The sequence below is a fragment of the Pleurodeles waltl genome, chromosome 3_1 (genome assembly GCF_031143425.1).
Source record: "Pleurodeles waltl isolate 20211129_DDA chromosome 3_1, aPleWal1.hap1.20221129, whole genome shotgun sequence".
In the NCBI taxonomy this organism is placed as follows: domain Eukaryota; kingdom Metazoa; phylum Chordata; class Amphibia; order Caudata; family Salamandridae; genus Pleurodeles; species Pleurodeles waltl.
Window position 1 is genome coordinate 1,909,058,031 of NC_090440.1, and position 15,283 is coordinate 1,909,073,313.

The window sequence follows — 15,283 nt, forward strand, 5'->3', positions numbered from 1 at the left end:
ATGTAATTATCGGGGTTCCCTGCCCATTCAGAATTCTGTGACAGAAAAACAATGCCTTAAAGGGAACTCTCTTGCCCACAGGGAGCCAGGGTATATTGGCGAGAGCGAACCCAATGGATGAACGCCTCGAGCTTTTAAGCAGCAACCCTGCTGCTGTTTTCTGCACTCTCGAAAGTTAAGCCAATCTACCTTGTGAGACTCCTAGATACAGCACATTACAGTAGTCCAGCCTGGAAATAACCAGTGTCTGGACTACTGAGTTCCTTGCCGCCTCTAGGTAAAAGCCCAAGATTTTACTCATAATTTTCAAGATTCTGAAGCACTGGAGAGCTCACTATCAAATGATAGATTGGCATCAAACCACATGCCGAGGTTCTTCACTTTCAGCTTAGGAGCTGGTACTGGCCTTAATACATATAGCCACCATGCAGAGGACCAAACAGATGGTTGTTCCCTACTAAGAGAACCTCAGTTTTTCCAGCATTTAGCTTGAGGCAACTATGAGCCATCCACTCGCTAGGTTGGGCAGACAAGAGCTAAAGCGATCTGCAGAGCTTCCCTGTCCTAAGACAAGGTGATAATAAGCTGTTTGTCATCGGCGTTTGACACAGTGTTAAAGCTGTAATGCTCAATTACATCTTTAAGGGGGCTTGTATAAAGATTGAACAAAGTGGGGCTCAGAGCGGAGCCCTCTGGCTCCCCTGCCTCAGTAAACACCGCCAAAGAAAACGGTTGTTGAACAACTTGAAAAGTGCAATTCTGGAGAAAGGAGGCTATCCAGTGCAGGGCCAGCTATCGGACTCCATAATTCCATAGCCATTCCAACAGAAGGCCATGGGATACGGTGTTGAAAGCTGTACTTAGATCAGTGCAGGAGTGTTGCCCTCCTCAGCTATTTGTCTCAGGGATTCAGAAGCTAACAACAATGCCAACACCGTGCTGCTGTGAATGCTGAATTTTTACTAATAAATATTCATGTACTCTGAATTATAATTCTGCATAGAATTTTGACTTAACATAGAAAAATAATGTGCAACTTAGAAAATGTGCCCACTTGAGTGGCCGTCATTAATCACAAAGTGTCTTTTATTAGAAGCTTATTATTATTCATTGAAGTATTTTCTCTGAGAAAATGCAGCAGTAGGATGTATTAATGAATCTGCATTATGTACTTGCTTTATTATTTTACGCCTTACGTTAGCAAGGTTTTGGGCCTAGTTTGCACTGCCTCATGTTAAGCTGTACTATTCTAATAAATTGTGGGAAATGTATGACTAGAGAAATTAATTCATGCATTGTTTTTCCACTGTGTTGACCAAACGTTAGCAGATGTCTTTAACTTTCTCATGAGAACTGCTTGCTAGAAGATTGTGTACTAGTTATTGAAAGATTGTATAGTTGATGCTTGAAACAGCGATGTTCCCAGGAGCTAACAACGGATGCACTGACTGAAGTAGGGATGGATACAAAAATGTTACCTGACGAGCCTGATGGTGGGAACAGAAGAAGAGGAGCCAATCATCGACATGTTAAAGACAGTTTAGCTATATCTTAGATTTGTACTTTTATTTCTGTTGCAAACGTATGATTCTTTGACCAATGGCAACATGGGAAGTTCTTTAGACAAATTTTAACTTAACCCGACTGGATGGAGAGAAGATGCTCATTTGCGCTCTCTCACTCACTATTATTGTATCTCTGTAGAGGTATGCTCATTGCCACTTTGATTCCTCCTGCAAGGATTCTACTTATCTTAAAGGCTTAGATTTCTGATGCTGCATGCTGATCCCTTAGCCATTGCTTTCTGATGGTTTGGAGAACTTAGAGTCACTATTTATGAACCATTCCCTTTCATGGCCTGTTGCTGATGCTGACCAAATAGATGTCCAACTGACGAAGATAATCGCAGGTTGCTGATCCATATGGGGAGTGGTATAACAAATGATAATGTTCTTGTTGTAAATGTTGTCTTTTGTTTCTAGGTACCAACCGCTGTTTTGACAGAGCCATAGCTAGATGTGTTTCTAAATTTATGTTGACTAAATTGTTTTGCATGAAGCCTGAACATGCTATTCTAATCCGAAGGTTAGTAAGGGAGACCCTGACAAGTTAACAGTTGCTATTAACTAATTATTTGATGTTGCTCAGTTGCTGAGTCTAAATGTATGCTATTTCCATTGTGCAGTTACTTCTAATGCTAATTTGTACTGTGACTCTAGAAGGTTTAGTGATCACTGCATTAATTAAATTGAGATTCTTTAGAATATTTGGTCAACCAACGTTGTTCTTATATGTGTATAAGATGGTTTTGAGACTAATTTACATGATATTAGCATTGTTAATCTAGGGAAATAAACTTTCTAACTTTTACCAAACGGTGTGGTTATTCATAACCAAATGGGTCATGGTGCAGGACGAGTTACTGACTTCAAAGGTATTTACTGCTGTTTATTGATGACTAGTGTTGTATAGGGATTTATGGTGGGAATTTCTCTAAGCGCAGTCAAAAGGTCCATCGAACCTCTAACGCTTCCCCTTATAAATTAAAGATAGGTAACCAAATAAGGTCAGACGTGCCAACACTGCACAGCTTGCGGAAGCCCATTTGGGCCTCATGCAATAGTTCCCCAGTTTCAATAAAATTCATCAGCTGATCATTTACATGTTTCTCAGCCACTTCCTCAAAGAACTGATGCAAATAAATAGGTCTCAAATGTTCTGGCTTTGCAGGGTCTATGGTAGGTTTTTTCAATAGCAGCACAACAATAGCCTGCTTCTACCTGAAAGGTTCTTGCACTGATATAAAAGACATATTGAGTAGGCCACACAACCCTGGTAGGATTGCCTCCATCCCTCGCTCCAAGATCATAGGTGAGGCTGGGTCATTTGGGGAACCTGATTTCACCTGAACATCAGGGCACGCAGCTGATCAGTGTTTAGGGAATTAAAACTGGAGAGTCCTGTCTTTGCCTCCAATTGTTTGAACCAGGCTTCAAGGCATGGGGCATCTCTAACCTCCTGCGGGAAGGAATCATAAATGCTTGAGACCTTATGCCAAAAGAAGTGAGTGATCACATTGCATCCCTCCACAGATGGAGTAATGGTTATAGAAACCCGATCCAAAGATGATAGCGATTTGACAATGGTAAATGACTCCTGCGAGGAGTTCTGAGCTTGCCCAATTTTACTGGTGTAAAAAAAGCTGTGTATAGTTATAATCTATTTATGATAGTCTTTCAGTGTCTTGCGATGGATAGCTTAATCCAAGGCAGAGTAGTTCCAGCACCAAAGACGCTCAAGACAATTACATGTTTGGAGCTCCTCACTGAGCCATTCAGCTGAGAGTGTGAGACGTTTAGCTGTATAACTTGTCACTGGTGCAGTGTGATCGAGGGCATCCATAATCCAGTTTTCCAGTTGTAAATTAGCCGCTTCCACACCACCACTTAATTTTTGGTGGTTTAACGCCAAAGCCTCCATGAAGACAGTGGGGGTGACCTTTATCCATTTTTGTGACTTATTCTGCCTATTTATGCTTGCAATCCATGTAGGAGTAGGGAAGGGGATCTGAAAAGGTATGGCACGATAGTCCGACCAAAAAAGAGGGATAGGGAAATCCACCACCACTCCTGTGAAGTTAGGGAAGCTCGGGTCCAGCGTATATTTTCCATTATTGTACATAGGCACATGAACCAGTCGGACACACTGGAGAACCTCCAAATTTTCTACAAAAGTGGCAGCTGATTTACACCTAAAATCTTCAATATGAAGATTAAGATCACCCAAGTCTAGAAAGTGGGTATAGCGCAATAAGAAAGGAGGAAGAGTATCAGCCAAAGCAGTGACAAAATATAAAGCCAAACCCGGTCGATAAATCAGAAACCCCACTAGGGTAAAATTACTTGATAAAGCCAAAGTGAAAAGGGCTGCCTCCAAGCCTCAGTGTTAATCTCTGAGAAAGTGCAATGAAAATTGTGTCTAAAAATAATGGCAATCCAGGCGCGAACAGCCGCAGACGGGCTTGCATTAGGAGCTGCATCGGCGCGCGCGGGGCGCAGAAACACAATGCCCCCACTTAAACAGTCTCTAACTGAAGCCTAGACCAGCGATCACCAGAAATGGTGGCCGGCGCTGAAACCCTTGCTCGCTTTAACAGACGAGACGAAAGTAAACAGGCAGAGCACACAATGATGGCGAAAATAAAAACAAGGTAAAGGTAAAGCCAAATTTGTTGAAAAAGCAAATTGACCTCACACGTTCCCACTAGCCACCATAAGCACTTACTGTCCACTATACTATGATATCTTTAAAACTGGGACACAATATAATGAATAGTTATTTTCAATACGTCATAGAAAGGCAGGACCGGTGTTTAAAGTGGGGTGTGAAGTTATTGGCATTAAGCGAAGGAGGGTAGGATTTAGGTGGAGCATAGTTCAAGGTGATGTGTTGGATTGGGCTCTAACAGGACGTCCCAGGTGGGGATTCATCTGCAGAGTTTATTAAGGGAGAATGGAGAGGACAGAAATTAAACGTAACTCTTTTAAGGTAGGAAGTAGTTTTGGGGTTATACGCGGAGAGTGAGATTTAATGTATCGCTCACGGCGGGTAGGAGTGAGTTAAAATAGGATGCGTTACTTTGGCATCTATTAAATTACTGCAACCAGAACTGAGTTAATTTTTAAAGGACTTTGCATGTTGCATATGGTAAAATGAAAGTCAACAGCTGTGGTCAGTGATTTAGTATTGCTCAGTATTGTGAGCACCTACATATTTAAATAGGATAATACTGCAGAGTGTAGGACCTATGGCTAATATTATTGCCACAGAAGAAAGCCAACCAGGGCTAATAAATGGTGAAAATTAGGAAGGAATTACATAATTTTTCGTTTTCTTGAATATAGTGTGGATAGCCGCACCCTAAGGACAAGTCCCCTTTTTTGGGGTCAGTATGAAAAATTAACAGTTACAATAAAAATACATATTGCCTTTTGGATTTTCCAGTAGGCTAACTGACCAAGCATAGATTAAAATCGAATTTAATTTGGAACCATATAGCCTGTATGTTTGCAAAATTAAGCTGTAAGCCATTGGTAGTCTTGCATTGTGAAGGTATTGTACAGCAGGGACGGCTGAGAATGGAACTTGTAAGATGGTGCACTCATGCTGAGAATTCAACTGTTTCAAGACACTAAGGTAGAGCCAATGCAATCGTTTTGGGTCTTCAGATGAAGCGTCATATTGTCACATCACTCCTCACCATGTGTACATTTGAAGATTTTAATGGCTGTGTCAAGCCAAGTTACTTAACATCTAAAAGACTAGAATTAGGATGCGCAACATATTTCTGAGGAGGTCTTCTGCACATATTTGGCACCCTGGAAAACTCTTAATATCCTTTCAGGTCTCAAACAAATTATTATCCTCTTTCCATCCTAAGTATCTAATATTTGCATAGGGGATTACTGTGACACAGCCTATCCTGTCCTCTATCAAGTATATACGTAGTAGAGGCATATAGGACTTGCCTGTAATGCAGCCCACCCACACTATCTGTCTTTATATTCCCCTCTATTCATATATGACTGTTTCCTCACTATCAAAATGAACTGCGCCCTTCAGAGCTATCAGCCCAACAGCTGCAGTCAACACTGAAACAACGTGGAAATTGCAACTGAAAACACAAACACAGCTCAGGCCCTGCAGACTAAACCATAACTGCCAACCAATTGTGCGTCGGTCTCTGACATTTATTTCAACTCTCATATTGCTAGGCGCTGTGTCACAAAACAAGATACAAGCACCTCTGTGGTCCTATAATGTGCTTCGTCTCACAATGTGGCATGAATGTCCCAGTGCAATAAACCATAGGCCTACAATGTGAGGGGCTTAAGACACACTGCCTGGCATACAGAGTGAGGAACATGGGGCACGTGGCATAGTGCGCGAGAAACCTAGGGCATACAGACACAAGCTGCGAGAAGCGTGGGGCACAGGGCCACGGTGCGATCAGGCTGGGGTAAGTGGGCAGTGTCTCTGTGTGAGGAGAAAGGGACATAAGGGAACAGTGTGTGTGAGGAGCTGCAGGCATATTAACACTGCAGTGAGATTGGGGTATACAGTCACAGTGAGATGAGCATAGGGCATAGCTACAGTGGCTTGAGGAGTTTTAAGAACAATGACCATGTAAGGAGCTTGGGTACATAGGCAGGCTGTGTGAGGAGCAGCAGGTAATGAGACAGTATGTGGAAAACTCTGATCACCTGGAGAGATAGTGTGAGCAGCTTGGAACCCATGCAAAGAAAGTGGAAGGAGCTTGGAGCACATGGTCAGTCACAGCAAGGAGCTCAGTGTACATAGAGAGCAGGCCTGAACAGCAAGGCTATCCATGCACAACCAGCGTGATGCCATGGACGCAATAAAATATCAACGCCCTCATCACCTCTCAAGAGCAATACAGCCCCCTGGCCTTGAGGTGAATTATCTCCAGGCTCCGCCATATCAAGTTCCCTTTTATGATTTAAAATCCATGTACTTAACAATCCCTGCATGGCAAAAACGTACCTGGGAGGCAACAGAGGGCAATGGCCCTGGCATATGATTCAAGATCAATTACAACAAGAGATGGGCCTTCATTTTCTTTCTGAAGTGCTGGAGGGCATGCCATCAACAGTGTGTAATAATACAATTTGAAATGCATACCTCATATACAATAATAATAAGTAAACCTCAAATGAACTTACTTTATCATCTTCAGACAAAGGAAGTGGGCCTCCCACTGGATCCATACAGCATTCAGACTTGTCCTTTTTGCCACAGCAACCCTAAAGGGGGAAGCAGCACCTTGATAAAGTATTGCACAAGCAGTTGCTGGGCTTCCTACTAGTGCACTTATCACTTGTGAGATGCGTTTCAGATTGTGTGTACCTGTGATTCTCTACCACTGCCTACCTGCAGAAGGCCTGTTGGATGCACCACAGCATCCAATGAGAAAGTTATTTATGCCGCAGGCCTAAGACGCAGTAGCCCTCAACATGCCCAACTCTAATACTTTCTGATATGCCCTTTCTCCTTATGTAGTCTAGTGGTGTTGCCTTGTGTGGTGCCAGAAACTCGATAAACTGGAATGCATCTGTCCTGTAACCTGAGAATGAGGAGGCATCCATTGTTCAATATCTCTAAAAGACCAGTTAGGACTGAGAAAGACTCAGTGAGATGTCATGCGAGAGCTCGTAGGAAACAGGATCCCCATTTAACCACTGGCAGAATTTTGAGTTTGTACATGAATGATCTCTGGAGTGAGAACATGGAAAAAGGTTTGGTATTTTATGTACAGACCAGAGAAGCCTGTCCAGAGCACTTGGTAGGAAGTCTACCCAAATCAGTGTCAATCTCAGGAAGAGTACAGCAACCTATCTGGGATACCTTAGCAAGATCTTTCAATATGTTACTGGTTCTGCTTCACATTTACTCCTCGGTTGGAGGCAGAACACTGGTCATATTTAGCAAACATGCACGACACTGCTGACATTAACCCATACATCTGGTCATAAGGCCGAACTGTTGGTGTTATTTTGGAAACCCTGCTGCCTATTTTACCTACTACCTATATAAAGCATGTCATGAAGAGGCCCCTGCCTAACAAGACAGCGGATCACAGAAGTGAGCTCCAGGCTTTTGTAAAAGTACACATCCTCCCCGCAGCCATCATTACAAATCTTTACTTAGAAGTTGGGAGGGGGACCTGAAGGGGAATTCCAGATCCCCAATAAATGGCCACATTTCAAATTTAGATCTCATTTAAACGATCGTTTTGGATTAGTTATTTGTGTTTTGACAGCTTGAGTATGTTTTCCTGATATTAAAATAAATATTTCTGAAGGAGATAATAAAAGGAGAAAGTGATACATACCAATGAACTGGCAGGTTATTAAAACAAAACTCACCGAAGAGAAGGTCTTGCAGCCGTCAATGATTGGTCTGTACCCTGTGCAGCGACACAAGTTTCCTGAAGAGAAACATTCAGAAAAACGGGTTTCTACATAGTGTATTCTCACAGCATTCCACGTTTCAAAGCAGCAAAGTCATGGATTTATGAAGTGCAAGTACATTTCTTTACCTGACTGAACTTGAAATCAGAAGTTATGTTTGCTGTGGCAACATATGGCGTGCCTCTGTGGTGTTAGTACGTAGAACCTGAACATATGCTGCTATTTGTAATACATTTGTCCTGTCCCCATGGGTTGAATGGGAGTTTACATACATCAGAACCAGTGCTTAATTTGTGCTTGTTGTTTCCGGTGCTGAGCATCGGCACTTATTTGTGAGGGCCGGGGCTTATTCCTATGCCTCAAGCATTTGCTGCGAGCAAAAGACACATATTGGAAAGATGGAAGAAGGAAAAACTAAAAAGCGTCATAAAGGGAGAAAGTAGAAAGTTGCAGGATGAGCTGAAGGGGGAAGGGTGGCCGTAAATGGACTGAAGAGGTGCGAGATGGCTTCAGGATTAAGCTGCCTCAGTATTCAGTGCTGGCAGATTTAATTACAGCAGCCTTGTGTTTAAGAGAAGGGCTTTGAGTACCGGCACCTCTTTATTTACAAATTAAGCACTGATCAGAGCTGATCACTTGTTCATTTTGTAATGCAATGATAGATATTGCAATAGACTAATTTTTGAAAATGTAATTGCTGTATTGGAGCTTTTGTTCTGAAGTAGCTTAATCCAAACTGGAGCTGGTGACTTTACGAAAACAAGCATTTGCAATGCAATGGGTCTCACGTTTGCTCGAGTTAGAGCTATTAGAGTTGTAAATTCCTAACTGGACTTTTCTAGCCAAAATAATTGAAAATGAAAAGTAAAACAGTTAACATAAGCGGGCCGATTCAAAGTGCTATGGCTGCCATGAACGTCACTGTGAAGGAGAGACACAAATGGAATAAAAAGTTCGCTTACAGTCACACATATCGGCAAGCATACAATTATCCATGTAACAGGGTCGATGGCCAAGGCGGTAACAAAACTGTCCTAAGGAGGTACAAACGTAAAGCATTTACCAATGATAACAAAGGATTTTTGAAAGGCAAGCCCATGAATGAGTGATAGTGATGGGCATGCAGTGGGCGTGGGTAAAAGCCCACATATAGATTACAACAGGCCAGAGCACTTGCGCGCTCGACCTAATGACTAGCGTGAAGCTGGCTGCTTTAAGGTGAGCACCTATTTTTTGCACTATGTTTTCTTGCCATTTTGTGAGTCTTCTACATGGGGTGTCTTTCGAAAAATGTAAATATTATAATATTGTCACCTCAAGTCCCAAGCACTCGGTGCAAGTCTTGCATCTTAGTGCACACTCTCACTCTTGGGCAGTGGCAATGGCCACACCCGTTTTAATGGAGCTTCGCAGCAGAGGAATAATTGGTTTTTGGTAAAGGAATCGCCTTCTGGTTCAAATCGTTTACATCCTACTGCTTGGGACTGTTAAACTCGGAGATCTCTTATAGAACACTTGTTGGAGCCAGGAAGTTCATAAGAACTGGCCCTTTTGCTACAATAAAAAATAAAGGGCTGGCACACAGGATTATATTAAAAAAAACATTGTTTTCAAATTCGGGAGAGCATCTATTGCTTGTCCTTCTGGGGCTCGAGTCTCTCTTATCAGTTAAAATGAAAAATCAAAGCATAATACTTTCATCATTGTCGGTTCCATTCAAATGATCTTGATTAAAAAAAAGGCTAAGTCAGACCTGATCACCCCTCCTGTTACCATCGCCCATAAGCAATATCTTCCAGGTGGGGATCGTTCCCTGTTACTTATCAAAAAGGCAAAGCCCAGGGCCCTATTCCAACCCGGGTCAATGACTACTTGTGTGTGACCTCCCACCATTACTAATATTACTATTGCTCTCTCGCCTGCAACTCGGGTCCATAAGTGACAAGAGGTCCAAGAGTGTCACTCGTGGGCTACTAGTCTATAAACTACTGTAATACACTGTATAGTTTAAATAGTTTTTACTGATATTGAAAAATAGAAATGACCAGCACTCATGTTTGTAGTATTATCTAAAGATAACTGTTGAGACCTTAGCACCATGTAGAAATGTCTTCAAGAAATAATTCCAAAGAAATAAGGGCTAACCGTGCTGCATTTACTGGGCAGATGGGTTGTATTGCAGTATGAGTGGACAGCATTCAGGTGCAGGGGTGGAATAGTAGGGAGCACCGGGAAACTGGATTGCAGAGTGAATGGCAGGGACGATGAAGGAGATTAGATTAATGAGCAAAGGCATCTGAAAGCGTGACCTGGAACTGAAAAAAGTCTTAGCTACGCTGGAAGATTTGGAAAGCTGCTCTTGGGGAAGCAATGTTGCCATCCATGGGTGGGGACAGGCAGCAGAAGATGGAAAGACGGAGGACTACTTTGGAAAGTGATTTCTCAAACTTAAACAGGCAATTCAGAGTTACTGTGAAAGCACACATCTTTCTCGGCCACAGGCCTAGCCCAGCCCCACACCGTCGTGCAATTACAGGCCTTCCTTTTGAAATACAGGCCGAGAGTCACTATTCTTCGGACACTGTATAAAATGAAAGAAGTGAAACTAGTGCAGAGAAGCACCTTTTTGACAATGTGAAGAAGAAACGTCATGAACTGAAGATTGGAAATTTAATGCAAAAAAATCAGGGTTGTGCCTAACTACAAGCTCATTTTCTTCTCTGACTTGCTCAAGGTGTTAACTTTGCAGAAAAATGTGGCCCTACTAGCCAACGAGGTGGGCCCCCCCGAGGAAAGGGAAAGGCTGCCACATGGTGGCCACCCTGCCGAGGCCTAAATGCAAACGTAAAGATGTGCTACCTTAATGACGTTTATTGCTAGATTCTAATCGTTGGTTTGTGGATGCAGACGTGTGCATTGTTGAGCACAATATGTATATGATGTGTTGAATTTATTTGGGGTATCATGGACACAAACTGACAAGAAAGTGACTGTCAAGTTCAAGTTCTTTTATTCAAGATTTGGATTTCAAACGAGATATTGATGCTAAATATCAGCATTTCATAAAAATACCTATTCAATATCAATTTGAAAAATATTTAAAACATTTTAAAACTCTTCAGCAAAACATCTCATTGGGTGGAAGGAACAGTAATTGACGGGCTTTGGCTGTCATTCGAACGTTACATTTTAAAAACAGAAGCACCGAGAATTTGCAACATTGGAAAAGCAATGCTGAACGGATAAATAATATGTGATTAAAATCTTGCGCACTATGGGCCTTATTACGATCTTGACGGAGGAGTTTCCTCCCTCACAATTGTGGCAGATATCCCATTATATTCAATGAGGGTCATAATACGACGGACGGGATAGCCATCACATTTGTGATGGAGGAAATTCCTCCGTCAAGGTCGTAATAAGGCCCTATGATTGATACATTGAACTCCTTCAGTGACTTTGACCAATTTGTCGTTAATGATTTTAATGGGAGAATATTTGTGAACAATAACGACCAAAAACACCTACTGCCATGGTCAATGTTCCAAGTCAGGTATTGCTGTGGTTTTCTTGGGCTGTAAGAGGCAATTATTGCATCAAATGTCACCTTTTTGCCACAATATTCAATATTTATATTAAAAAAACTCAGATTACTTGACATATGATTACAATAGGTTTTTAACTGTAAATCTGACCTGCTGCAAAAAGATTCCTGTTTTAACTCAAATAAATGTAATGGATAAAAAACATCCTACAAAATGTAGGCTTTTCCTTTTTCATTTCAAAAATCACTTTATACATAAAAATCTTTAATGAGTTCACATCAATCTTCAACAGGCGGTATTCCCGTTGCACCACTGCCACCAGGCCTTAAACAAAAGCACTAGTTAACCCAGCTTCTAATGTTAGTGCCTATAAGGCCGCCAAAGACTTGAAATTACATAATTTCTCAGGTATTTAATCTTCCTTTTTATTTAAGAAGTCCCACTTTGCGACATTGCTTGCTTCTATTGCATATCATAGGGTTGATTGAATTTTTGTCCTTATCAACAGAGTAAGCGTATGAAGTGTCTATGACCCACCGCATTATAGAAAGCCATAAGACCATTGGCTTGAGAAGTGGCCCTACAGGATATATGTTTGTTGTGGTTCAGGCTGCTGGACACGGTTTTGTCAGATAAGGGAATGATGCTAACACATCCAGTTTCTCCTTGTCAAGATATCAACAGTAATTTAAATGTTTCTGAAATTTTTCACCACGAAAATCAGCGCTGTCATTGTCCCAGTGCCTGTTTTATTTGCCCTTATTACAGACACTACAGATATTGAGTTGTAAACAGAGATTGGTGTAGGATGGAGAATGTCTCATATGAATCCAGGTCTAGACCCTGCAAGTCCTGTTTAGTGGTGGTTACTTTTGGGGTTTCATGCTGGTAGCTGGATTGTTATCGATGATGGAAGGGAAAGTAGGAAATGGGAGATGATAGTTTGGGGGAAATGTTATAATACTTGAATCATTCCAGTAGCAGGCAGTATATATCACTCAGGTGGGATTGTCCCACCAAAACCACTACACAGAAGTGCCCAATCAAAATAATGACAGTAATAAATGAATACATGCTGTACTGGAATGTCAGAAAGCTCAAAAACATCATGAAGTCCAGATATTTTAGGGTTGGCATCCTTCAGAATGGATTAGGTAAGACCATTAGAGAAGGGCAGGGCACCACAATATTTTACACCATAAAGGTGTAACGGTCCATTGACTTTAGAAGTACAATGGTTATTTTTGATCCTGTGGGTAAAAAATTGGTCATACATGCTTGGTGCAGCTTATAATTTAGGTTTCAGTAATGTGTATGTTGCTACATGTTTATTTTTTGACCTACTACAAAGAATTACGGTACCGTCTGATGGTACTCTGTACCTAAGTTGGTAGACATTCTCAGTGACATTTGTATCTAACTGGCTTCCTCGAAAGGCATTTGAGAGTGCCGGGGTGATACCTGATACACTAGGTGGCAAATCATTGCTGTAGGACATTAATAAATGCAGATGTATGTTTTGAATATATAATTTATAAACTCAGCAACACTCAATTTTTACCATCAGAAATTCTTTATACATCTGCTCTCTCAAAACTTACAAACCAATCTCTCGATTTCAACATACTTCCTAGGCCTCCTTCGTGGCCACTTGAGCTTAGCTGTCCCTGTCTTTGTTATGTTCAACAGCAATAATTTGTTTGGCACACGGATCAAAATCTGTGCCTAAAGTCAAAAACATTATGCCTTTGGGAGAAAATCTGGTCTCAGAATTGACTGGGCAAATTCAAACTTTACTTTAATGGCAAGGCAACCTTATCAGACAAATCAGTCCTATTTTAATGGTGCCCAGATGACATAAGATTGTGATAAAAGTAAGGCACAGCAGGAACGCTCATGCCCTGCTGGAGTATTATTTGCCTTTGAAACCCGAGATCAAGGCAAAGAAGGACAGTTGGATGCAGTTCCCTATCACATTACCAGACTGGTTGTCTAACGTGAAAATGGTCCCCCAAAATACTACTATCTGTTTAAAACACTATACATTGTACTCACTAAAATGTTATTGTAGGTAAGTACCATCTTGCCTGGCATGTTACCCCCACTTTTCACTGTATATATGTTGTTTTAGTTGTATGTGTCACTGGGACCCTGCCAGCCAGGTCCCCAGTGCTCATAAGTGTGCCTGAAAGTGTTACCTGTGTTATGACTAACTGTCTCACTGAGGCTCTGCTATCCAGAACCTCAGTGGTTATGCTCTCTCATTTCTTTCCAAATTGTCACTAACAGGCTAGTGACCAATTTCACCAATTCACATTGGCATACCGGAACACCCTTATAATTCCCTAGTATATGGTACTGAGGTACCCAGGGTATTGGGGTTCCAGGAGATCCCTATGGGCTGCAGTATTTCTTTTGCCACCCATAGGGAGCTCTGACAATTCTTAAACAGGCCTGCCACTGCAGCCTGAGTGAAATAAAGTCCACGTTATTTCACAGCCATCTACCACTGCACTTAAGTAACTTATAAGTCACCTATATGTCTAACCTTTACCTGGTAAAGGTTAGGTGCAAAGTTACTTAGTGTGTGGGCACCCTGGCACTAGCCAAGGTGCCCCCACATTGTTCAGGGCAAATTCCCCCGACTTTGTGAGTGCGGGGACACCATTACACGCGTGCACTACACATAGGTCACTACCTATGTGTAGCTTCACAATGGTAACTCCGAATATGGCCATGTAACATGTCTATGATCATGGAATTGCCCCCTCTATGCCATCCTGGCATAGTTGGCACAATCCCATGATCCCACTGGTCTGTAGCACAGACCCTGGTACTGCCAAACTGCCTTTTCAGGGGTTTCACTGCAGCTGCTGCTGCTGCCAACCCCTCAGACAGGTTTCTGCCCTCCTGGGGTCCAGCCAGGCTTGGCCCAGGATGGCAGAACAAAGGACTTCCTCAGAGAGAGGGTGTTACACCCTCTCCCTTTGGAAAAAGGTGTTCAGGCAGGGGAGGAGTAGCCTCCCCCAGCCTCTGGAAATGCTTTCATGGGCACAGATGGTGCCCATTTCTGCATAAGCCAGTCTACACCGGTTCAGGGACGCCTCAGCCCTGCTCTGGCGCGAAACTGAACAAAGGAAAGGGGAGTGACCACTCCCCTGACCTGCACCTCCCCTGGGAGGTGCCCAGAGCTCCTCCAGTGTGCTCCAGACCTCTGCCATCTTGGAAACAGAGGTGCTGCTGGCACACTGGACTGCTCTGAGTGGCCAGGGCCAACAGGTGACGTCAGAGACTCCTTCTGATAGGCTCCTTCAGGTGTTGCTAGCCTATCCTCTCTCCTAAGTAGCCAAACCCTCTTTACTGGCTATTTAGGGTCTCTGCTTTGGGGAATTCCTTAGATAACGAATGAAAGAGCTCATCAGAGTTCCTCTGCATCTCTCTCTTCACCTTCTGCCAAGGAATCGACTGCTGACCGCGCTGGAAGCCTGCAAAACTGCAACAAAGTAGCGAAGACGATTACTGCAACTCTGTAACGCTGATCCTGCCGCCTTCTCGACTGTTTTCCTGGTGGTGCATGCTGTGGGGGTAGTCTGCCTCCTTTCTGCACTAGAAGCTCCAAAGAAATCTCCCATGGGCCGACGGAATCGCCCCCCTGCAACCGCAGGCACCAAAGAACTGCATTACCGGTCCCCTGGGTCTCCTCTCAGCACAACGAGCGAGGTCCCTTGAATCCAGTAACTCTGTTCA

General features: G+C 42.6%; 1 protein-coding gene across 3 annotated transcripts in view; it reads right to left on the reverse strand.

Annotated features, from left to right (window-relative positions):
* Positions 1 to 15,283, reverse strand: part of LOC138285750 (aldehyde oxidase 1-like) — a 388,242-nt gene that overhangs the window by 297,011 nt on the left and 75,948 nt on the right. For all 3 annotated transcript variants that reach the window (XM_069226090.1, XM_069226089.1, XM_069226088.1), the window contains exons 6-7: positions 7,947 to 8,008; positions 6,744 to 6,824 (exon numbers count right to left, since the gene is read on the reverse strand). In XM_069226090.1, the coding sequence (XP_069082191.1) occupies positions 6,744 to 6,824; positions 7,947 to 8,008 (143 nt within the window). The remainder of the gene's footprint in view (positions 1 to 6,743; positions 6,825 to 7,946; positions 8,009 to 15,283) is intronic.